At 37.3% G+C, this 26,687-nt stretch overlaps 1 protein-coding gene across 1 annotated transcript; it reads left to right on the top strand.

Annotated features, from left to right (window-relative positions):
* The first annotated feature begins 22,253 nt into the window (after positions 1-22,253).
* LOC147491580 (exopolygalacturonase-like) lies at positions 22,254-24,679 on the top strand. Its single transcript, XM_086565607.1, has 6 exons — positions 22,254-22,592; positions 22,861-23,001; positions 23,107-23,280; positions 23,413-23,702; positions 23,831-24,059; positions 24,190-24,679. Exons 1-6 carry the CDS (start codon positions 22,314-22,316, stop codon positions 24,409-24,411), a joined length of 1,335 nt encoding a protein of 444 aa, XP_086421733.1. The 5' UTR covers positions 22,254-22,313; the 3' UTR covers positions 24,412-24,679.
* Positions 24,680-26,687: the final 2,008 nt, after the last annotated feature.

Genomic DNA, 26,687 nt, shown 5'->3' with positions numbered 1-26,687 from the left:
TGGTTCTGAAGCTCAGAAGTCTGACAATGGGAAGCCACAAAAGCAAAAGTAGAGAAATCAGTGGCACAATAAATACCTAACCCACCAAGACATAATAGGAGTGTCGATAAACGCCACTGCAAATCATTGAAGCCAGGACCATCAGAAACTACAATACCTTGGAGAACACTGTGGAGATGTTGATCAAAAGTCTTGGCTCCCACTCTGAAAAAGGATGGTGGATAAGTACAAATCGTGAAGACCAACTTAGAGAGCCCAACACAAGCTCGTAAGAGTGCTAACTCACAATGTGGATCTTCCAATATAGCTAAGCGGTCCATCAAAGTCCTAGCCTTTTCAACATGCTTGCGAGCAAGGCCCATGACAAAGGATGAATCTGTGCTGACTGCACCTCCAAGCAAGTTGACCCCCTACTGAGGACGGGACAAATCTGGAGGAAAGAGATCAGGAGTGGAGCGACGTGGATCCAGTGACGACTAAAATATCTCAGTTTTAGCCACATTAAAAACCAGCCCGTAGGAAAGTCATTTGTCCTGAATCATACCTAAAGATGTCACCACCTGTTTTGTATCTCCGATCAGAGTCCCGTTATCTAGGTACCAAGCTTGTAGCAATAACTAACAACTAGGCTAGATTCGTAGAATTAGGGGATGCAACACCAGTGCAAACAGAAGGGGACCCAAAGAGTCGCCTTGCCCAGTAGCAGACCATATGTAGCTATCCCCCAAATATAACCTCACAGGTTGACAATACAAATACTCGACCCAAGGGGTAATAGCTGGGCAACGGATACGAACCTCTCTCAACATAGTAGTCCGATTAACCATGTTAAAAGCATTCTGAAAATCTACAAGTATCATAAAAAGAGAGGTATTGTCTTTGTTAGCATACACCATACGGTTGACAGTGTGCAAAATCACCTCTACTCTACCAGAAACACCAACCCTATATCGAAAATCCTATAAGTACCCTACCACATCTTTGGAAACTCCTTTCATTGCAATCTTGGAGACCAAACAACACCAAACCATACCCACAGCTATAAGACAAATACTATTATCCGGCTTAAGAAGTGGAAAAAGTGGAGCACTCGCTATGAATTCCGCTAACTACTGTTGTGGACATTGTCCCTGTGACCAAAGATTCACCACATGGGTTAATGCATCTAGCAAATCAGATGATATAACTGCTGCAGCACCACTCATGGCATCCAACAAGTGCTGAGGTTTTAACAATAAGATAAAATTATACGTGAATTCGGTATCATTTTGGTTACTCCGGGGCGTATAACTTTCATTTTTATATCCTCTAGTTTTGAAAATTATAGAGAGATGTTTTAAGAAACTCGTACTAAAAAGCTGTGATTCTAAACGCTACTACTTGAAAACAAACCATAACAGATAATCTTAGGCCACTTTCGTGTCAGCTCTGTGGCGAACCCAATCTAGACAGACAGAGCTTTAGCTACGTGAGTTGGGGGATTTACTGTGCAGGACATGGAATGTCCTGACCAGGGCGAATAGCTCGGTGATATAGGTGACCCTTAGTAAGCAAAGCTGATCTCAAACTTCCCCTAGATTGTGTTGTTCTAGGGGTTGGTCTGTGTAAAATCCATTGCCCATTTTGTTTTAGGAAAAATCACATAACTATTGATGTATCGAGAATCATCTATTATAAGCGCGATGAAAACAACAATTTTATTTAAGGAAGAAAGAAACATTTGTTTTTGGCTTTTTGGTTTTTTATGTTCATAAATTACTATGATAGAAAAATATAAACTATAAAACTACTAAGAAAAATCACTATGATGAAAGTGATCCTCCAAATAGAAGGTGCTCGAAATTAAGTGATTTTAATTGAGAACCTGCGTGGGGTTTGGCTTGCCCTAGATTGTGTACTTCCTTGTTTTGCAAGAAAGTGAATCTAGTGAAGAGGACTAGCTTTATAGCTAGATAATCTAGTCTCTCCTATCCTAATATCTAGTTAGCCCTATTTGGTAGCTATTCCAACCAGAGCGAATACCTAGTGTAAGTGGGCCTTCATTTACATATTGTTGGTAGATGGGCTACCCAATGCCTAATATTAGGAAAAGGAAATTCTTAGCCACCTCATATCTTCTCTACAACATTTGCTAATTTTTTAATTTGATTGATTGGTTGTAATTTTTTTGTTAAAAGGATAATAGCACTGATATTTTACATATTTAACGATATTGATGGGGGTCTGAGATATATTGTTTGATATTGTAAACCCTATGTTTTTCCTCACAATGCCCTCAACCCTTGGTCTCCTCTCCCTTTTTATACTATGTGGACTTTCCTGCTTCTCATGCGTTACTTTCAACATTCATCCTCCGCTCTGCCTCCACATGGAATCTTCTATATCACATTTGTTTCCCATTCATTTTCCTTTTCTACCCTTCTTTGTTCCCTATCTTCACAACATATCACATCCTACGACATAGTTTTGGCCACTACGACAAGCTCAACGGTGGATTGGGCTTAGTGGTGGCTACATTACAAACAAAATTGGGGTTGGGTGAGAGTTCTGTGAGGGCAGCATTAGAGGCCCTAACTAGGCTTGGTTACGGTCAGCCAGTTAGGCCTTACAAGTGGTATTGGAGTCGATGGTTCAGCTGGGCCAGTTTCGATTCAAGGTGGAGATTGTTGGGTGTGGACTGATATTCACACTTTGGTGGTTTTATATCTATGCAAGTTACACAACTATAACGTACCAATATTCAAGTTTTCCTTAATCACGTGTCTTCAATTCGTGTGTATGGTTAGAGTAAAGGTTTTTGTTCCAACCTAAATACTAGGATGATGTTACAACTGAAATCTTAGCACCTTAGAGAACTATGTGAGTAGGGTGTTGAACTTTTCATTTTTACTTCCTACGATAACTTAACATGCAAGACAAGGTAAAAATGAAATTTTAGTAGTTTAAACAAGAAGACTTGAGAAAGATAAAGATAGAGGATTAATCCTACTTATGCAAAGTCTAGCTATATATTTTTTTTAGAAAACAGATTACTACTATCTCTAATCTGTTTTGGGTTCATAGACAAACCCGAACGGACTTGAGGATCAATCCCTAGCAAGATGTACTCATCTTTGAGTCTATCTTACTAGCATGAGGAGTTGACCTGATATTTCATCTCTGAAATGTCATCTCAACTCCTGGCTTTATCCTACATCAACCTATCAAATAGAGAAGTCTGAATTCTCCTAGAGCTCACGCGCGCGACTAGCCCCAGTGTCACCTGGGTCGCGCACGCGAGTTCATCTTGAGCTTCAGGCTTTGAATCTGGCCAGTCACTACCATTTTGGGGTAGGAAGTCAAATGAGTCCTAAGTTCCTAAGTAGTGGTTCTATAATCTAAGAATACGTAATCTGATCCTCACATGAGCATCATTAACCCTCCACCTTGGAAGGTTTTAGCTCATGATCATGGGATTGAAAAGATATGTTAAATTATGCTATGATAAATTGAAGAATGGAATAACTAATTTACCTAAAGAAAATGTTGATTTTTATTTAGAAGAAAACAAGTGACTCCATTAACACTATTCAAGATAACTTAAGCTTTTTCCTAAAAAGTAAAACATGCATGAATGAGAGAATGAATTCTCCCAAATCCAAATTCAATACATATGAGAGCATTCTCTCATTTCCCACGTGAAACCACCTCCCACCATTTACTCACATTTAATTCCATCTTATCTCCAAATCATACAAAGCAAAAATTAAACACTATTAGGCACAAAAAAGTCTAGTCAAGGTAATTAATACATGCAAGATGTCAATTTGTGCCAATAATTTGGCACTTTTGTCTTGACTTGCTTCATGATGACTCATCCCTTCTTGTACGTGGGCTCGTAGAGTGGGTCTACGTGTTGCGTCTAGTGGTGGGTCCGCAAGTCAATTTCCATAAAATTTGGCCTGAGGTAGAGCTTGTCATACTGATTGTCTAGGCAGCTTACTCGTCGAAATCGGAGTCCAGGTCAAGAGATATGAGCTTCGGAAGTTTGATGTTTTTCTGCACGTAATCCCATTCTGACTTGATTCTGTCATGTTTGAGTCTTCGGGCTTTAATCCGGCTTTGTTGAGCTTCACATGGTCTGATTAGGAAGACTTAAGCTATATACACTATTCTCGTGCTTTAATGCAAGTTTAACTATTATTTTCACGTTAACTGCGAAAACATGCAAAAGTACAAAAATCTAATTATTTCATGCTTATTAAACACATAATTAACCAAATTGATATGTCTCTACGGGATTTAATATTACAATTTTGGGTACTTATCATGGACCAAATAAATAGTCATCCATCCAGCAATGAAGCTACACTCCAACAGATATAGTGGACTTTCACCCCTAATAAGTGCCAAGGCCGTTTGAGTTAAAATCTCACAATATAGATGAGGTTCAAATGCAGATTAGGCTCACTGGTGACTAAGGTTTGGGGTAATATCGAATTTGGGTGAGACATACATTCTTTGAAAAAACCTGTTTGTTGTTGGAACATTTTCAACAACACTTATAGCATCAATTTTCACTGTGCTACCTGGATTCTTGTCTAATAGTTCTTGTGCATGCGCATAATCCCTAGCCTTAACTTATCATAGTGTGCAATCAATGAATTTTCAACCTCACCAAATGCCCTCAGTTTTGCCTTCTTACATTGCACTTCAGTTACATGGATATTGTATGTCCCCAACACCCCAAGCCTAAAGTCACTGCATTTCCAACTTGGGTTTGCAAGGATCCCATGCATGCACTTCAATTCCTACACAACCAACTAGAGTTTGCAACTTTAATATGGAAAGCCCTGCTGCATTGGTGTTCATGACTTAAAGTCTTGATCTGAAAGCTTTTCTCATTCTGCATATAGGTTGCCCACAACCTCCAAGTGCATGGTTCCACACATATAACTTCCATATAAGTAGTTGTACTTCTTTCAAACTTTAAATTATATCCACCAACAATAGCATAATCAACAATATATTCCTTCAGTTGACGAAGATGAAAACCTCATGCCAAGGATAGGCTCAGCCTTACTTGTATCAGTGCTAGGATTAAAAGAGGGGAATTTGGGATTCCTTTTGAAATTTAGATTCTCATCCTCATCCTCATAAGTCTCTACAAGACTATCATCCCCTTTAGAAGGAGCATATTCACTCTCATTACCATCCCCAACTATATTCATGAACATGTCTAATACATTTACCTTAGTTTTGCCACTAGTATCCTTCCTAACTACACCTACATTATTTTGTACATTTCTTCCTTTTTCTCCATCCCCATCATTACTTTGTACTTTAACTTCATGAAAAACATTAGTCTCATACCTTTGGTTGTGGGTCTTCAATATTTGGGTCCTAGCTTGTATCAACTCTTCATCAATATCACTAATATGGTCTAAGCTAACAACTTCAGACACATCATTTTCATCAGACACATCAAATTCAACATTAGACAATACCTCATCTTCACTCCCATTTGACACATCATCTTCTTCAAGTACATTTACCTTAACACAATTGTCCACATAAAGTGCTATTAGAGTGAAACCTTTTCTCAAGCTTTCCAAAATAGTTACCATTTTATTAGTGTATTCATCATTATTTGAAAGTAAAGTAAGGCCTGAGTCCAATGATTTCCAGGGGTAGCAGTAATAGAGTTTGGAGAAACTCTCATATCCTAAAGACTTAACTGTAACGCCCCAATTTCTATAGCATTCTATCCACCCAGTCTGAAACACTACAAAAATGGCATGACAACTGCATCGAGATCACAAGGCTAAAAGAAAAGCTAGAAAGAGTATTCCATCCTATAGGAGATGTGTAAAGATGGAAGTTTACAAAACTATCAAAGTTTGATAGTTATAACCAAATCCAAAAATAGAGATTACAAGATCACATCTTAAAATGGATCCAAGGTTTTGCATACCTTTGTAAAACAACAAAACAACCAAAAGACATAAACAAGACAAGAACCCACTAAGCTTATCTAAGCGACACTCCGTCAACTACGTGGATCACCTGCAAAAGAATTTATATAAAGACGTCAATGCGTCGAGCAAGCAAATCTATCAACAAGCCCTTAATATAATTAGAATAAGAATTGGAAACAAGGAAAATAAAACACACATAACATAATATACCTTATGACAAATCTCAAATATACTAAGCATCACTTTGCATAACACATAACAAATACCGAGGTCTACGTAACGTAAATATAATACATTCTCATACATATATGGTACAAATGGTTATTCACCATTCACTCAAGGCATCGATTGCCATGTATAGCAGTGGGTTCAACATGGTAGTCCCAACTTTACCGCCACTCTAACCCATGGGTTCAACGTGATAGAAGGTGCTACTTTCGTCAAAGTGGATTTAACGTACGCCCCTTGAGCGACCTAGGTTCAACGTGAAGACCATTTCCATAACTAATAATCACAACAAATAATCACAAATATATATCTGACACTTGGATAATAAAATCACTTCCACCCCAAATAATATCGATACGAAAGCGGAACATAATATACTAATTCTTGAGAATAGACATCATCCTATCGTCATGGATTAGTATATTACTACTGTCTAAACACTACCATATAATAGGAATGTCTAACAAGCTTATCCTATATCATTTCTTCCTTCACACAATAATCATACAAGCTAACACTTATGGCTCGACATTCAATAATAAGAAAAATCACTCATAAAGTACAATTGTTAATCTCCTAGATAATTCGGAATATAGCTAATCATAATCAAAACATAAATACTCTCTAATTTATAGATATACAAGCTATAACACCAATTGTTAACAATACAATATATTTCTACTCAATTTCAATCATAAACTCCAATTAAACTGAAGGATTTGAAGGTAGAGTCACTTGCCTCAACTCCTTTAGCTCCTAGGTAAGATCAAACCCACGAAATACCTTTGATTTAGCTCCAAATCCAACACCCCACCAAAACCCTACTTTGTATATTATAGCAATTGTGAAGAAGATTGATTAGAAGGTCTTTAACCACTCAACTAGTTGGGAAAAGTGCATATACTTGCCCCATAACAAAACCATAACCTAGCTCTTGTGGAGACATTGAGAAAATAACGATCGAGATGAAAGGAATGAGAAGTCGAAGTCAAAGTCGGAATAAGGTGTACGCACTATTTTTCCCTTTTTATTTTGGGTTTTCTTCATGGGTTAAAAGTTACTGGGTTTTTATTGGGCCCAACACAAAAAAAAAGCCCTATTACCATATATACGGTTTGGGGTTTTACATACTTCCACACTTAAAAAGAATTTTGCCCTCTAAATTCGACATTGCTAAAATATAAAGATCTCGGGATCAAACTACTTCTTAAGAATACACAACTAACATAACCAACAAATAAAACATATAAAGTATACCATAAATTTAGAAATGCAAACTCTAACTAGTTTAATCTAACATGTCATATTCATATAAAATAGATATCACTATAGTACTCATCATAAGGGTGTGAGGTGAACTCTACAGTCTTGAGTTAACGCACACCGCGTACCTTACTCCTCAAAAAGACGAGGATACTCCGCTCGAATATCAGCCTCTCGCTCCCAAGACGCTTCATGCTCACTGTGATGGCTCCATACTACCTTAACTAAGGGAATCACTCGATTGTGTTGTGTGTGTTCCTTACGGTCGATGATACGTAAAGGAACCTCCTCATAAGAAGCATCAAGCAGAAGAGTCACCTCATCCAAGTCAATAAGACACAGATACTCATCGTCTTTTAAATGCTTCCTCAACGTTGACACATGGAAAACATTATGAACTCTTTCAAGCCACTCAGGTAGCTCTAAGCGATATGCAACTTGCCCTATCCTGTCCATTATACGGAAAGGTCCAACATATCTCGGTGACAACTTGCCTTTCTTACCAAAACGTTGAATGCCCTTCATGGGGGAGACCTTTAACAATACGAAGTCATCTATTTGAAACTCCAAACCTCTGCGGCGTCTATCAGCGTAACTCTTTTGTTGACTCTGGGCTGTGCGAATCCTATCTCTAATCAAAGTCACCTTCTTTGTAGTTTCCCGAACCAGGTCAGGTCCTAAAAGCATAGCTTCACCTATCTCAGCCCAACATACTAGAGATCTACAAGGTCGTCCATACAAGGCTTCATAAGGTGCCATGCGAATAGTCGACTGATAGCTGTTGTTATATGCAAACTCCACTAATGGTAAATTCTCCTCCCAACCACCCTTAAAATCTAGTACACACACTCTAGGCATGTCCTCAAGAATCTGGTTCACCTTCTCAGTCTGCCTATCACTTTGAGGGTGATAAGCAGTGCTAAAGTTCAACGCCGTACCGAAAGCCTTTTGAAATCCCTTCCAAAATCTGGAGGTGAACTGACTATCTCTCGGAAACAATAGATACAGGGACACCATGGAATCGAACTATCTCTTTAATGCAAATTTTACACAGGTAATCCATGCCATGAGTCTTCCGAACCAGTAGAAAGTGAGCCGACTTCGTTAATCTATCCACAATCACTGCACCCATATGGTGTCATGCCCTCTCTGTGATCTAGGCAAGCCTTCAACAAAATCCATAGTCACGTGCTCCCATTTCCATTCAGCTACTGGTAATGGTTGTAAAGACCCAGCCGGCCTCTGATACTCTGCTTTAACCTGCTGACATGTGAAGCACTTAGACACATACTCTGCCACATCGTGTTTCATATGCTTCCACCAAAATTTTTGTTTTAGGTATTTGTACATTTTCGTACTCCCTGGATGTACTGTGTACCACGTGCGAAGAGCCTCATCTAATAATTCCTTCCTTAGCGCAGCTAATTCAGGAACTACCAGCCTGCCTCTAAGTTTCAAACCACCATCCAGGGCAACTACAAAATCATAATCATTACCAGATGATACTTCGGCAACTCTTGCTTGAACCCAAGTGTCGCCACTTTGAGCCTCAATCAATTTGGAAATAAGTGTAGGGTGAACCGTCATAGTCCCCAAATACACCATAGGTTCATGAGACGTGGGATGAATATTGTACTCTACTGCAGACTCAACAAGTGTCCACCAATAAGTCATCAAATATGCAACTCTAGCATGTGGTCTTCGACTCAATGCATCAGCCACAACGTTGGCCTTACCAGGATGATACTGGATAGGGACTCTAAAGTTCTCAAGCAACTCTATCCATCTTCTTTGTCTCATGTTCAACTCCTTTTGAGAGAATAAATACTTTAAACTCTTATGGTCAGAAAAGATCTCGAACTTCTCGCCATACAAATAGTGTCTCCATATCCTGAGTGCAAAGACTACGGCAGCCAACTCTAGATCATGAGTAGGATAATTTTGTTCATGCACTTTAAGTTGTCTAGAAGCATATGCTACCACTTTGCCATCTTGCATAAAAACACATCCCAAGCCCTGGTGTGAAGCATCTGTATATATGACATAACCAACTACACTCTGAGGAATGACCAAGACTAGTGCGGTGGTTAACTTGGACTTCAAGGTATCAAATGCATGCTAACAACGGTTTGTCCAAACAAAAGGCACACCCTTACATGTTAACTGAGTCAAGGGAGCTGAAATACATGAGAACCCCTCAATAAAGCGCCTATAATAGCCAGCTAATCCAAGAAAGCTACGGATGTCTGTTATAGAAGTAAGTTGTTGCCAATTCAAAACTGCATCAACCTTGGAGGGATCTATAGAGACACCCCCCTCGGAAACTACATGGCCCAAGAACTTCACTTCTTGTAACCAAAATTCACACTTCTCTAGCTTCGCATACAACTGATTCTCTCTAAGAGCACGAAGTGCAATTTGTAGATGATCTATATGCTCCTCACGAGACCTTGAGAAAATAAGAATATTATCAATACAATCACAAAGTGATCAAGATAAGGTCTAAACACCCTATTCATTAAGTCCATAAAGAAAGCTGGTGCGTTCGTCAACCCGAACGGCATAAAAAACTCATACGAGCCATAACAAGTCACAAAAGCAGTCTTAGGCACATCAGCCTCTTTGACCCTCATCTGATAAAAACCAGTTCTCAAGTCAATCTTTGAGAACCACTTGGCTCCCCTTAACAAGTCAAACAAGTCATCAATACGCAGCAATAGGTATATGTTATGGATGGTCTTCTTGTATAGTTCTTTATAATCGATACATAACTGAAGTGAGCCATCTTTCTTCTTGACAAATAAAATTGGTGCACCCCATGGTGATGTACTACGCCGAATAAAGCCACGATCTAACAAATCTTGGATTTGGGACTTTAACTCACTTAACTCAGTCGAAGCCATGTGATAAGGAGTTCTAGCGATTGGTGCAGTGCCCAGGACTAACTCAATACATAAATCAATCTCCCTTGAAGGAGGTAAACTGGGAATTTCCCGAAAGACATCCAAAAACTCAGTAGCAACAGGAATATTGCCAACCCGCGACACTAAAACACCTTGCTCTCCATCCTCCAAATGAGCCAAAAATGCCTCAGCCAAGGTATTACCTCTAGCCGTAGCGATGGTCACTGGATGCTGTCTAGGTAGCTCAAACGTCACTGTCTTAGCATAACAATCTAACCTCACATGGTAAGTCGCTAGCCAATCCATACCCAAGATTATGTCAAAATCATGCATCCGCAATACAATCAAATCAATAGGCAAATGCAAATCATCCATACTAATAGGACACTGTACACATACACTATCAAGCAAAAAGGTCTCGCCCAACGGAGTCACAACCTCTAACAGTGTTAACAACTTCTCATGCACAATATCCAAAGCAAGCACAAAACTATAGGATATGAAAGAATGTGTAGCCCAAGAATCAAAAAGCACTCGGGCAGGTTTAAAGTGAACTAAGAAGATACCTTCAACCACTGCTCCACCTGCCCCCACCATCTCTAGGTGCTAAAGCATAAGCCTGACCCTGTGCAGGAACTTGTTGTACTGGCACTTCTGGTATAGGTTGTGGTGCTTTAGGTGCCACGACATGTAACTGTCCCTGTGTCGTATCTGTAGTCTGTTGGGTCAGACCACCTCCCTATCCATGTTGTCTCTGCCCATTATACCTCTGCCCTCTCTGTTTGCACTGACCCTGCCACTGTGGTTTTTGTCCTTGTTGTCCTTTCGACTGTACTCGAGGTTGATTGCAATTATTAGCAATGTGACCTTGTTCTCCACAATTGTAACAATGACCATCAAAAGATTTCTGTACATGTCCCTCCGGTTGTGCTCGAGGATGATTGCAGTAAGTAGCAGTATGGCCATATTCTCCACAGTTATAGCAAAACCCATCAGCAGTTTGTCGTCGTCCTCCCTGGGTAGTGATGGCTGAAGAAGATGATATTCCTATCTTTTGCTTCTTATGGAAATATTGGTCTTGAACCTTCTTTCCTTTGTCCACACCTACCTTACTACCTTCTTTAGGCCCATGCTGTAAGTGGTCTTGCTCGACTAACTTTGCTGAATCTACAACTCCCCTCAAGGTTTGGTGTTCTCTAATCTTCACGAGTGTTCTCAATCTGTCACATAAGCCCTCCTCAAACTAATGAGCTTTTTGCTCCTCGCTCATGTTGGATGTAGTAAAATGCATGAGCTGATAAAACTTTATCTCGTACTCTGAAACAGACATGTTTCCCTGTGTTAGATTCAGAAACTCTCAAGACATGGCTGATCTGGCACTATTAGGAAAGTACTGTAAGTAGAATCGTCTACAAAACTCAGCCCAAGTAAGCACTTGTTGCTCCTCAGCACTAGCCATGGTCTTCCACCATATGGAAGCGTCTCCCTCTAAGCAAACACTAGCCAACCGTTGCTTCTGCACTTCAGTGTAATCCATGACAGTGAACAACGTCTCTATATTTTCCCTCCAGTCCTTGGCCTCTTTCGGAATAGAAGTGCCAACAAACTTTGGGGGTCGCAGCTTCAAGAATCTCTCCTCAGTTATCGTCAAAGCTTCATGAACTTCCTCGGCAACTACTGGTACAACTGGTGCAACAAGAGGACCTGTGGCACCTCTCTATAGCTGGGCAACCCTACGAGCTGTCTCGTTAACCACCTGTGTTGAACGTTCCATCGACCTTACCAAAGCGGCTGCCCATGGAGGCATCTCCTCAGCGGTGGTCCCTGTAGCCACTGGTGGTGGCGGTGGTGGTGGATCAGCACCAGTACCAATATCCTCAAGTCTGACCGTGCGACTAGCCTTTTTACCACTTTTTCTCTTGGGTGCTATACTAAAATAGGACAGGAAACACTAACACTAGTACGTGCCTGCATCCAAAAGCGGAAATAATTTCTCAAAGTCAAACATTAGCCAAATTGATAGAAATAATTAACAAACTAACGTCCTCACTCGCCTAACTTCAATCTACAGTTCTAAGATGCAAAAGAATAAAGAATAAGAAGAGTTTATAGGACCCTTAAACCTAGGCTCTGTTACCAAATTGTAACGCCCCAATTTCTATAGCATTCCATCCGGCCGGTCTGAAACACTAAAGAAATGGCACGACAATTGCATCAAGATCACAAGGCTAAAAGAAAAGCTAGAAAGAGCATTCCATCCTATAGGAGATGTGTAAAGATGGAAGTTTACAAAACTATCAAAGTTTGATAGTTATAACCAAATCCAAAAATAGAGATTACAAGATCACATCTTAAAATAGATCCAAGGTTTTGCATACCTTTGTAAAACAACAAAATAACCAAAAGACATGAACAAGACAAGAACCCACTAAGCTTATCTAAGCGACACTCCGTCAACTATGTGGAACACCTGCAAAAGAATTTATATAAAGACATCAACGCGTCGAGCAAGCAAATATATCAACAAGCCCTTAATATAATTAGAATAAGAATTGGAAACAATGAAAATAAAACACACATAACATAATATACCTTATGACAAATCTCAAATATACAAAGCATCACTTTGCATAACACATAACAAATACCGAGGTCTACGTAACGTATAGATAATACATTCTCATACGTATATGGTACAAACGGTTCTTCTCCATTCACTCAAGGCATCGATCGTCATGTTTTCCAGTGGGTTCAACATGGTAGTCCCAACTCTACTGCCACTCTAACCCATGGGTTCAACGTGATCGAAGGTGCCACTTTCGTCAAAGTGGATTCAACGTACGCCCCTTGAGCGACCTGGGTTCAACGTGAAGACCATTCCCATAACTAATAATCACAACCAATAATCACAAATATATATCCAACACTTGGATAATAAAATCACTTCCACCCCAAATAATATCGATACAAAAGCGGAACATAATATACTAATTCTTGAGAATAGACATCATCATATCGTCATGGATTAGTATATTACTACTGTCTAAACACTACCATATAATAGGAACGTCTAACAAGCTTATCCTATATCATTTCTTCCTTCACACAATAATCATACAAGCTAACACTTATGGCTCGATATTCAATAATAAGAAAAATCACTTCATAAAGAACAATTGTTAATCACCTAGATAATTTAGAATATAACTAATCATAATCAAAGCATATATACTCTCTAATTTATCAACTTAACAAAACAGGGCTGTTTTCTGACTCGCGGTTGGGATTCATTTTGAGGGGGGATAAATCGAGGGTCACCATGTTGCCATGTGGATTGGGAATTAATTAGAGTTTTAATTGTGAAATTAAACAAAAAAACCCTTCGTTTCTCCAAACTTCCGTCTCCCTCTCAATTCTCCACTTTATGTCTCCCCGCTCAATTAATCGTTCTCTCTCTCTCTTCAAATTGAGTTCTCTATAGTCTGATACATATCAACAAATTTGAGAAGTATATATGTATGTGCAATGATTTTTTATTTTTTTCTTCCGGTGATCCCCAGATCGTTTTTCACGAAATCGCGGTATAAGTTGTCACTATATTCTATATTTATTTCCATTCAAATACATTCAAATGTAATTGTAGGAGTGTGCTTTCCAATAGGGAAGGGAATGTATCGAGTGGTTCATATTCCTGAAGATGAAGCTGTTCTTTTGAATTCTAGGGAAAATGCTCCTTAGCTTATATGTGTGGAGGTTTTAAAATGTGAAATGCCAAGGTAATTACATTGAAGTTTCTATCATCCAGTTAATGGATTGTTGACCGTTTATATTGTTTTTAAGATCTTAACCGGCTTTCTTTGTGAATTATTATGCTTACACATGGTTTTCTTTATAGCCATGTGAAGGATACATCCAATGTTCAAAAACTTTCTATGGAGGAATTCCTTTGGCAAATGGAGATGCACAACTCCATAAACCTCCTCCTTGGGCGTATCCTTTATGGAGTTCACAGGATGTTCATCGTAATGGTGATAGGATGTTAAGATCTACTTCTCAAGCTATTGACCAGGCAATGTCTCAATCGTGGGAGGCCAAAGTGAACTTTGTACATGTGGGTCTTTCTGTAGAGAAATAATAGCTTGACCAGTCGAACAACAATGAAGTGCCACATTCAAATGGTAATCTATAACAAGGTAGTCTACCACATGCTTCAGTTTCCATGAAAGTCTCATTGGATAATGGCACTGAGGGACCAGAATTAAGAAGTCAATATCATCACGATTTGGAATGGGTAAGAGTTTTGCTAACAGCTGATCCTGGGGTCAACATGGAAGATGTAGAGGATCAAGAGCCACCCCGTCGGAAGGAACACCATCTTATTCCAAGCACTATTGCAATAGAGGAAGTAAAGGTGGGCCTGTAAGTGGAATATATGTGTTTATAATTGATAATTTTGGATACTTCCATAATTTGGTTAAGTGATAAATGTATGTATGCCTTCTAATTGTATGACGACTATCTCTGTGTTTATATAGCAGCGTCATATGAACTTTTATTGGCTCTTTGCTTTGTTGGAAAGTATGTGCACTGGGCCAGGACATAATTATATGTTCACTAGGACATTACACAATTATATATGAGATCTACTGATTTAGCAGATCATTTAATTAATAAACTTATAGTGGAAGATTATTTTCACTGCTGGTTACCTCATAGTGGAGATTGGTTTTATAGACTTATTTTGAAATTGTAATCAAACTTTTGTACTTAATTAGATTGGTTTTGCGGCTTTATACAAAATTCTACGTAAATTCAAACTTATATCACCGGAAAAGCAAAGACAATACAACAGAAGCAGGTGAGCATTTGATAAAGGTTATTATTTGCTTTGTCTGTTATAGTTTGCTGAACCAACTGTATAATTTCTTTGAATGTTAGATTGATATATCTATTTCATTTGTGGTTCCAGTCATTGCATTGCCGTTGCTATCTCTTCTTGACTAGCGTATTGCTTTCAGGTACCAAAGCGGTATGTGAAGTTTATATCCATTACTTTCTATTTTAACTCATTGAATGATTTATGCATTTTTCCATCGAATTTAAATTTTCTTCTCTTCTAACTAATTTTTTCTTCATAATGGACTTATTTTCAATTATGGTTACTTTTATTTTTATTTTTCTTTATTAAGTTTCATACATGAGAATCTTTCATGAATGCAATTCCATTTTAGTTGAATGCCTTGAGTTTTTCCAAGTGCAGTCCATTTGAGGTGATTGCATAGCCTTAAACTTTTCCAGGGTACAGTCAATTCTAGAGAAAGACTTTTCTCACCAGGCCCGCCCTCTGTGTTTTCTTCCAAGTTTCTCCCAGGTTTGACTCTTCAATTCATATCTATTTGCCTATCCTTCACACTTTCTATTCCGCACATTACATTATTGCGTTTTTTGTTGATTTTCAAGGATCATCTTCAGATTGCACAAGTTGTCCCCCCCCCATATGGTTTTTGAAAAGCCAGATACCGAATTAGGTTGTTGTTTTTATATTTACTTATTTACAACTTGACGTCTTATTGCTTAACAAGATGATAATTGAGCATAGGAATCATATTTTTGAATTCAAATGCAGTTGTTTATTGCACCCGACGAGCCCTTTGGTTTTAATTTTGTATTTTAAGGCTTAAATCTCAACTGATTTCTTATGTTTTTTTTGGATTTGATAGTTATTTTCAATTGATTTTTATGTTATTTTCAAGTCATTTGGATTTCTTATTGATCGAGTGTATAAATGAAGCACCATTAAACAGGAGGATTGACCATGAGATTCTTAATTACGTTAAATAAGGGTAAATGTGGTTTCTTTAATTATGTTATCCCAACTTAACACACTATCTCATAGTGAACACTGAAATTGCGAGATTATTTTATATACATGTGGTGGTTGTTGAATTTTGGAAACAGAGATACTTTTTGCTTCCATTGAGTGCAAGCAAACATTTCATACACAAAAAATTAAAGGACCTAGGTTAGGTTTAATCCTACAGTAGTGCGACTAATGGTTAACAGGTTAGGACTCCCTCATGTGCCTTGACCATGCACCATGTGAGCCAGCAAGATTAGAAATTAAAGATAATTCACAATTATGAGGCAATGGGAGTTTTAAAACCTTCATCAATAAGAAAATTAAAGTTTCATAGTTCTCTTCATCTATAATAATTATAGTTATAGTTCGCATGTTAGTAAGTGATTCAATGGTGTGCTCTGTTCATTATTCTCCCGAGTCTTGACCTGGCCACAATTTGATTTTTTTTAAGTTTAAATGTTCATTTATTCTTTTGGTTAGTTTCTTACTACGAATTCCAAGATCCGTCTTTTTTGTGGGTGACTGATGTGAATAACCTAACCAAAGCTTTCGTTTTCCTGTAGATAGTGAACCTCACACAATTGTTGTGATAGGCAGGTGACGTGCCACTTTGGATCTTCATTTGAGGGTTGTATGTTTTTTTGCAAACTTTCAAGCTATATTGAGATATTATTCTTGAGAATCATCATCTAGAAAGGTAATTCTTTATTTATTCCCTCTTAGCTCTTTGATCTTTTACCTAATTCATATGCTTTGTTAATCCTTATGTATGCCCTCAAGGCCACTGGCGAGGCAGTACCCGGTCAAATTTCCAACCAGGTCCCCGAGATTAGTCGAGGTGATCATAAACTGGCCCGAACACCCGGTTAGCAAAAAAAAAAAAAAAATGTATGTTTTAGATCAGTGCTCCCTTCAATTAAATCATTCATGTATGGCATTTTCTTTTCTCTTTGATGGATTTTTTACGATTTCTTCTTTGTTTATTTTTCTAGTGTCATTTTTTGTTATGGTCACAATACGCTGAGTGAGATTAGGAATTAATTAGTCTTAATTAATTGTGGAAATAAGCAAAAAAACTCTTTGTTCTCCATAGTTACAAAAAACCTTCGGGTGCTCCCAAGTTCTCCCCATTAAAGCCATGATTAATTAGGTCATTAAAAAATTTCTCTCTATTCCACGTTACAGTCTCTCTCTCTCTCTCAACTTCCCACGCCAATTCATCTTCCCAAGGGCCAAGATATTCCAAATACATCACAATTAGAAACATCATTGAAGTAATGGAATCTCCATTCTTTTTTATTTTTTTTATTCTTTGAGATCAAGTGAGCTCCACAAAATCTTAACCAAGTATCATTCTTCTTCGTCCTCCACTTTATGTGTTTTCCCATTCCAATAATTCTACTATAGTTATGACTTGTGAATGACTAATTATTTTTATCAAATTTAATTGGTATTGTACTTGGTCCGATCCTCTATAGTTGATGTATGAGTAGGCTTTTCCTTTCGATTTTGGTTTATAAGAGCAGTTCGAAGGTAATAGTTTGGGTAATCTTATTCCTTATTGCTTTATCAAATTTTAATTTCGAACTTTGCAGCTTAATTTACACGTTGGTCGCAAGATGTAAGTTTTGTTTGATCGAGGGTTTAAGTGTAAAGCAATTTGTTATGTGAGGTTTGTCTTTCTGTAGTTACATATCCAAGAGCTTACTTTCATTTTTTGTTTGTTGACTTAGTCTAAATCAGTGTGACTTATATCTTTGTTGTCGCCTTACTCTATTATGTTATATTAATATAGTTCAAATCACACTTATATGTTTACTTGAATGCAAGTTCTGTTGACAGGCTTTTGATGTGCATATTATTTTAATCCTCATGTATGGATTATATTTTGGGCATGGTTTTCAACAAATTTTTCCTCAGTTTCCTAAAGAAGTGATCTGTTCTAAAACCACACTTTTTGTTCTTATCAAGTTTCTTGATGTAATGTTAGGTTTGTCATTATGGCTTATGCAATCTGAAATGGGTGAATTTATGAAAAACTACTTTGTTAATTTTAGATATATCTGCTTTGTTAATTTATGAAAATCTGCTTTGTTAATTACGGCTTATGTAAGATGAAATGGGTGATCTTCTAGCAGAATACGTTATATCAGGTGCTTTTTCAATTCATCGCCATAAGCTATTTTTTGGTGGAATTTGCATGTTTTTTCTCAAGTTCTTACACACATGTAAGAACTTATTATACACTTTTTTAATTTCTTTCTTTACCATAGAGGAGTCAGTTCTATTGTTTCTCGACACTGAAAGAATGTTGGTGGTTTTGACTGCTAGAAGCTTTATTTAGAATAGAATGCGAGAATTTTAGTGCTTATTGAGTTGTTTGCCATTAAGAATGTTTTGCAGGTTGCTGGAGAAGTTGAAGTCATGAGGTCATCTTTAAAGCAGGTCAAATTTGTCTTTTTTCCATCTTAGAATCATATGACAGGTGCTAAGCTATTTTTTTTTTTAAAATGGATTTATATGCCATATTAAGTTTTAGCTGGTTTGGGACTCAAATTCACATATAAGTATGGCCTAATTTCTTTATAAGGATGCTTGGACAATTTGACAAGACAAATGGTAACTCGAATAGTCGAATGTCATTATATATTTTTTTTCAAGGAATTGGACACTCGAAGTAAGTTGCCTATATTGTTTGAGATGAGATGTGTGCTTATATTGTTTGAGATGAGGATACTAATGCTATATAGATTCTATGGTCCTGGAATCTGGATTAGGTGCGTCTTCATAGAACTTTTCAAGCATGTATCTTAGCTCACATCTAATTACCGAGTTAACTTCTATTTGATACTTACTATTTACCCTCTCGGAAGATTTCTAGCAATATCAATTTTTGGGCAACATGATTCAGGAATTTACAGCACAGTAACCTGTCCTCTTTTCATATTTGAAACTGAAACTGGTGGAAGTGTGGGTCATTATATGGTTCTTTGTGCTTCTTTTCCTCCTTACGTACCATTGCACTGTATCATTAGTCACACACAAAACCTTTTAGTTGTTGGGTGTAGCTAATTATTTATAGTTATCTACATGTGTAACTAGATATATTAGTATTTCTTCCTAGCTGGTGCTATTTAGCCGTTGACCTTATTTAAAATACGAAGAAATGGTGTTCACCCTGCAGTGGAAGAGGTGCTTCAATAACCATCCTTCAATCCATTTGTTTTGTGTATGGTTTTTGTAAAGGATGTATTGAATGATTAAAATTTTACCCACTTTTCTCTCATGTAGCAACTGCTACTATTTGGTATGAATTTGGTCGTTGTAATGGCCTGTTATTTCTCATTTCTATTAGTTTGTTCTTATGTCCGGCTTATACTTTCATATAGAAACTCAAATTGTTGAGTAAGTTTCAGGTTTGAGCAGATGTTGCCCGTGGACCAACAAAGGAGGTGTTGACGATCTTAAATGGTTCTTATGAAGAGTAGGTTATGGCACTTATGAAAGAAATGTACTATCCCATTTTTTTTATTTGTTACATGTTTTCAGATTTACTATCCCACCTTTTTGTTTACTTCAAGTGTAAGTGCAATCCTTTTGACACGTAAGTATCTTTTTGACACATAAGTGTAACTGTAATGAAGTCATTATCATCCATAAGCAAAAAATCCTTCTTTACTACCGTCCTTTAAGACACTGACCTAAACATTTATGTTAACTTTATTGTAACTATTCTTCGTTTATGTTATGTTTCTGGCCATAGCGTTTTTACTGAACTCAGATAAGTACACATTTGAAAATTGTTGGTATGGAATTAAGTCTGCACCGCCAATGTCTTTTTGTAATTGCTATAAGTGTTTTAATTCCAATTTAAGTTTTTAAATAGAAGCTAGCGTCAAGCAATAGTGGATATTTTCATGATGATTTAAATCCTTTCAAGCAATGTGCTTCAAGACTTAATATTGTTACCATGACATTATTTTGTTGGGTGTCCATGAGCAATGCATGAGTATATACATTTTTGTTTATAATTTGTTTCAATGATGTTGTAAACATATTTAAGAAACTTTGTTTTTTTTTTTTTTAAAAAATTTGAAAACGGGCAGAGGGAGGTGCAAGATACTCCATAGATATTGGACTAGAGTTGGAAGAGAGCTAGAAATACTTTTCAAGCATAGAGATATAGTGTGAGATGTTTGTAAGGTGCTTCTTTGCCAAGATCTTTGGTGTAATTTTGGTCTACATTTCTTTTCAAGTCATTTGTAGATATTTTTATGTGCTCTTTTTCCAAAACCTGAGGTCTACATTTATCAAAGATGTATTTTTATGAAATCTGTGCCGAAGGCACATGTATTAACTAGTAGATATACAAGCTATCACCAATTGTTAACAATACAATATATTTCTACTCAATTTCAACCACAAACTCCAATTAAACTTAAGAATTTGAAGGTAGAGTCACTTGCCTCAACTCCTTTAGCTCCTAGGTAAGATCAAACCCACGAAATACTTTTGATTTGGCTCCAAATCCGACACCCCACCAAAACCCTACTTTGTATATTATAGCAATTGTGAAGAAGATTGATTAGAAGGTCTTTAACCACTAGGAAAAGTGCATATAATTGCCCCATAACAAAACCCTAACCTAGCTCTTGTGGAGGCATTGAGAAAAGAACGATCGAGATGAAAGGAATAAGAAGTCGAAGTCGAAGTCGGAGTCGAAATAAGGTGTACGCACTGGTTTTCCCTTTTTATTTTGGGTTTTCTTCATGGGTTAAAAGTTACTGGATTATTATTGGGCCCAACACAAAAAAATCCCTATTACCATATATACGGTTTGGGGTTTTACATTAACCATATCAACCAATTCAAAATAACTTATTCTGTCACGATTCACATTATAAACATAATCCATCTTTCCAGAGTAATGCAACAATGGTGTACATTTAAACTCTCCCCCATGATGAATCTCAAAACTAAATGTTTCATCCACTATTAAGACATAAAGACATGGATAAGTCTTACAATAAAGACATAAATTAAAGACTAAATTAAAATTGACCATTCAACTTTGATGACATTTGCAAGACAACAAAGCATTCCACAAATAACATTAAACAATGTTACACTTGACGACAAAAAAACAAATCTTTTTGGTTTTTAACAATAAACAAACAAATCACAATAGAATAAGACAATAGAATAGACATCGTTGTTTGTTGCAAAGTAAAATAAAGAAAATAGACAATGAAAAACACTAGATTCAATAAAACTTACTTGGTTATTGAGTGCGTGCAAAACAGTCCCACGTTGAAATATTGTCGTCTTTTGAGGTTGAGGTTCAAATTTTCTCTAATTTTGAAAAGGTGGAATATAACTAGGGTTTATTAGGAGAAAAAAAATTTTTTTTTTTTTTTTTTTTTTTTTTTTTTGCAATTTAGGTTTTATGTGTTTTGCAATTTGGAGGGAAATGACCTCACGTGATGAGAAAAGGGGGGAAAAACAAACACGTGGCTTTAATTAGATGATGTGTAATAAAGTTTTTAAATTTGTTGTGTTTTTTCCACGGATGAAAAATAATAAAGCTCCACAATTGATTTAACGTCACACTTTACCTGACACATCATCACTCCGGCAGTCTAATTTGGCCTGAATTAGAGTTGAGATAGTACATTGCATAAATTGGTACAAAAAATAGTACATTGTTCTAAATTACACATTTTGAATAGTACATTGCCCAATTTAGTGTTTTAGTCTAAAACCAATCAAATATCTACGTCACTGGCCACTTTTGCCATATACAAAATGATGTACCACCAATACGCTTAGTCAATGGGGTTTAGGCATGCATCTAAGTTTAGAGATCCTAATTTGAGGCAACAATTCAGATAGAAACTAAGTCTTTGGGCATCTCTGTATTCCCAAAATAAGGACATAGTTGGTTTAATTGATAGGTGCATATTCATCGGGTAATTATAGTTAAACGAAATTAATGGCTGTAAAGAAAGTTAAAAGGTCTCACGAAGCTTATTTAATACCCATGGAACGCTCAATCCCATAAATTCATTACACACTAATAATCACACATAAAAATATTAGAAGATGAAGGTGGAGATAGTTTTTTCTCTTATTTGCTTTCATGCATTTATTATGGTAGCAAGAAGTTCTTCAATAATATCAGATCAAGGAGCAGAAGTCCAAGGATTGTCAACGGGCGTAGGAGATAGTGCAACTGGAGGCACTGATGTCCAAGGATTGTCAACAGCCGTGGGAGATAATGTGACTGGAGCTGGAAACGACCAACAATTGTTGTCTGGATCAGGAACATTTAGTGTCAAGGACTACGGCGTGAAAGGCGATGGAAAAACCGACGATACAAAAGTGAGTCTCTAGTTTTTTTCAACCGCATATGCAGGCTCAAACTACTTGGGCAATATGAGTGCCTTTTGGTACAACCATGCGCATTTAAACACTGCCAGCGCGTGATTGAACCATAGGCAGATAAAGCCATGAAGGGAATGCCTTTTTCCTTCAAAATTCCATGCAGAAAAACGAATTTATTTTTATTCATACTGTTTGAATTGATATTAGTTTGCGACCTTTATTAGATTCTTAACATGAAAACTGGGCTTTGTGTTTTTGTTTCTAGGGTTTTCAATCTGCCTGGCAAGCTGCATGTGCAGCCTCAGGTTCACCAACACTTTCGATACCAAAAGGAATGTATCTGATCGGTCCAGTTAAATTTACAGGTCCATGCAAAAATGCTAAAACCATAACGGTGCAGCTGGAGGCAAGTTTCATTTATTCATCAAATCACGTACTTCATTCCACTGTAACAAAGACTTAATTCTCGTATTCAGAAACTGATTTGATTTCAGTATCATCAAATCACCAGGGTACGTTGTTGGGTTCGTCCAACTTGGGCCAATATGCAGGAAATGATTGGCTTCAGTTTGGGTGGTTGAGCGGGTTGACAATTACAGGAGGTGGCACGCTCGATGGGCAAGGAGCTCAAGCATGGCCGCAAAATAAGTGTCCCAAGAGCAAACAATGCAATACCCTTCCTGCAGTAAGTGATCATTGACAATGAAAATGATTGAAGAGATTTCATTCGGAGCAAATGAAACTTCAACAATCATGCCAAATAATTTGATTCAACTTTAGCTCAAGACTAACCAAATTTAATTGTTTTATGTACCAGAATCTTAAATTCAATGCTGTCACGAATTCGTTTGTCAAAGGCATAAAGTCGGTGAATAGCAAATTCTTCCACATTGGTATGGTAGACACCCACAATGTTCAATTCATTGGACTCACGATTACTGCTCCAGACGCCAGTCCAAATACCGATGGTATTCACATTGAACGGAGCTCAGGAATAAGTGTCGTGGACTCACACATTGGCACCGGTGATGACTGTATCTCAATTGGGCATGGGAGCACTCAAATTACAGTTACTGGAGTTACCTGTGGACCAGGACATGGCATTAGGTAATTTCTACTAACATATTGCTTCACTAGTGAATTTTTATCTTCTGGATTCAGAACAATTTGGCGTGAATGAAGATGCAGCATTGGTTCACTTATGGTGGACTAATTAGTCTTATTGCCTGTTACAGTGTTGGAAGTTTAGGAAGATATCCCAAGGAAGAAGATGTGCGCGGAATAATAGTAAAAGGCTGTACCCTTACCGGGACTATGAATGGCATTCGCATCAAGACATGGGAGAATTCACCAGGTCCTAGTACTGCATCCAACATGACATTCGACGACATTATCATGGTCAATGTAGGCAATCCTATCATAATCGACCAGACCTATTGTCCATTCTCAAAATGTGATGCCGCGGTAAGAAAATTAGGGAACCACTTTCGTCCAAGTTCAGTTTTACGAAAAATTTGTTTTTGTAATTTACTTATAAGTTTTCACAAACCATCTCAGCTGACTTTCGCTTATGCTTTTAATTCTCGTCATGTAGTCGCCTTCTAAAGTGAAGCTACAGGATATAACTTTCCGAAACATCAGAGGAACATCAAAAAATCCTGAAGCAGTGACACTTGATTGTAGCAGTGCGGTACCATGTCAAAATGTCATCCTTGAGGAAATTAACTTGCAACACTCTGCTGGTCCCAAATGCATATGTAAGAATGTCAAGGCAAAATTCGTTGGGAAACAACTTCCAGCCCCATGCGCCGTGTAGTACCAAATGGAAGTAACCAAAGTTAATTAGGAACAAGAGATGGCGACAAGAATGTAAACCCCAATCACAGCCTGATTGTAACTAAAGTTAATTAGGAACAAGAGATGGCGACAAGAATGTAAACAAAATAACCTGATTGTACGAGTGATTTCCCACTGTGGTCATCCATACATTTTTCTCACTGAGGTCATCCCAATTGAACGAGTGATTTCACAATTCATCCTATTGTATTGTTTTTTATGAACTTATTGTTTCTCTCTCCAGTTAATGCAATCTCTCTCTATACATAAATTGCAATTTTCTTCTTTCTTGGACTCTTTGTTCATAAGGTCTTCTCCACTCCTCTCTTTAATTCTTTCATAAAAAATATTTCTTTACATTTTATTTTTTTTGGAGATGAGTACATTGTTTGCATTCTGTTCTGTAACTCCAAGTTGCTATGTTGGAGCACTTTTAACTGTTGTCTGTTTCTTTCACTTGAAGTACTTTATAATTCTAAACTTGCATATCTTGTCTTTATACTTGAGCTATTGCAGCATAATGAACAACTAACGTAAATGTCTGAACTAATGCATATTGATTGGACATATAGTTTCGTTAGATTTAAGTGCATTTAGTTCAGATTCAGTACCTAATTGGTGTTTGGTAGCAATATCCCAAAGTTAACAATAAATGGGCTCTATTTTTTTTCACGCACCAAGTTCTTGGAACTTTTGGCAAAACCAACTAGCCAAAGGAAATTGTGGTAGGATCTTAAATGGAATAGTAGGAAAAAGGATGTTGGTAGGGTCTACATTTGCAGCATAGGGGGTGGGGTGGGGTGGGTTCGACCCTTGTCTCAAACTCTCATTTGCTTAATAGGAATAAACACCAATAGCAGCATCTTTGGGTTCTCTTGGGATCGCTTTGCAGGTTGATGGCAAAACAATTAAGTGTTGTTAAGCTTTCATTGTATTTGTTTGATCCAATTATATGGCTTCAAGATATAATTATATGATTGCTCTTTCTTAGTTAATTATCCCATGTGGGACTATATTAATATCTCATCAAGCCCCTCACGTGTGGTGTTACTTGAACCTAACACGAGGACAATGTACTTTGGGAAACATGGAGTAAATGGTCCCATTTGGGCCAAATACAATTGCCTGCTCTGATATTTTCTAAATATGGGCATTCAACTCAAGGAACTATATACTATTATGCAAAGCTTTAATTATCCCATGTGAGACTATACTAACATCTCAAAAGATACTACTACTTGATATGCAGTGAGAGAAATTCCCACATAAAAAAACTACATTTTTCATGTCACTAGTTTTATATACTATGTCCAAGTGAAGAGTTGGCATTTCTACTTTGGTACTGCAGATAATATGCACTTAAATCACAGTATGTTCTGTATGTCTTCTTATGTATGAAATAACTCTCTCTCTGTCCCCTTTAAATAGGTACCAATCGGGGAGCTGCCATGTTAAATTTAGAAACTGGAGCTGTATCGTGGTTGTGCCACAGCAAAAGTGATGTCTTCTCACTACAATTTAACGAGTCGGTAATATTGAATGTTATTTAGTTTTGTATAGTATGGATAGGTGCTCTTATGCCATCGTGAATGTTTGTTTACTTGGATGTATTTATTCAAGGGGTCAAGGCTCTATGTGCATAATTTAATATCTACACTTGGACTGTCAGAAATTATAAGTCCAGGTTTTTAGTAGGCTTGGTTTTGGCTAGATGCAATTTGTACGTGTAGTTGCAGTTTTTCCCTTCCATCTGTTGAATAGGGGCAAACATTATCTTTGATATCGCATATCAAGATTCGTTATGCAATCTATCATACTCCTAGTCCTTTCACAATCATTTCATCGGAATTCCGATTGGTTGTGCTCTTCATTTTACATTTTGTTTTATTATTGCAATATGTTTAATTTGATGTAAATGACATCTTATTCTTTGGGTTGTAGTACTAGTTATTGAAGTCTCGTCCCTGGAACTTATCATGTTTATCTTTTGTTGCGGGGAAATGTTATGTTGTGTGGCTTGAAAAATGGTGGAATTATAGCAGTTGATGTTAAATGAAAATAGCAAGGAACAATGGGTTTCTAGACATCGAATACCTTTCTCATCAAATACAGATCATGAGGATTCAAGTAGGAATGCTCAGAAACGGACTAAGGCATGGTTTGAGGTATATATTGTGCTGCTTGTCTATGGCCTTTATAACATGTTCAAATCTAAATGCTATTATTCTTTATTATTTCCTTCCAAAAGCTTTGTAT

The sequence above is a fragment of the Coptis chinensis genome, chromosome 6 (assembly GCF_015680905.1).
Source record: "Coptis chinensis isolate HL-2020 chromosome 6, ASM1568090v1, whole genome shotgun sequence".
NCBI classification, from domain to species: domain Eukaryota; kingdom Viridiplantae; phylum Streptophyta; class Magnoliopsida; order Ranunculales; family Ranunculaceae; genus Coptis; species Coptis chinensis.
This window is presented reverse-complemented; position numbering and strand designations above follow the sequence as displayed.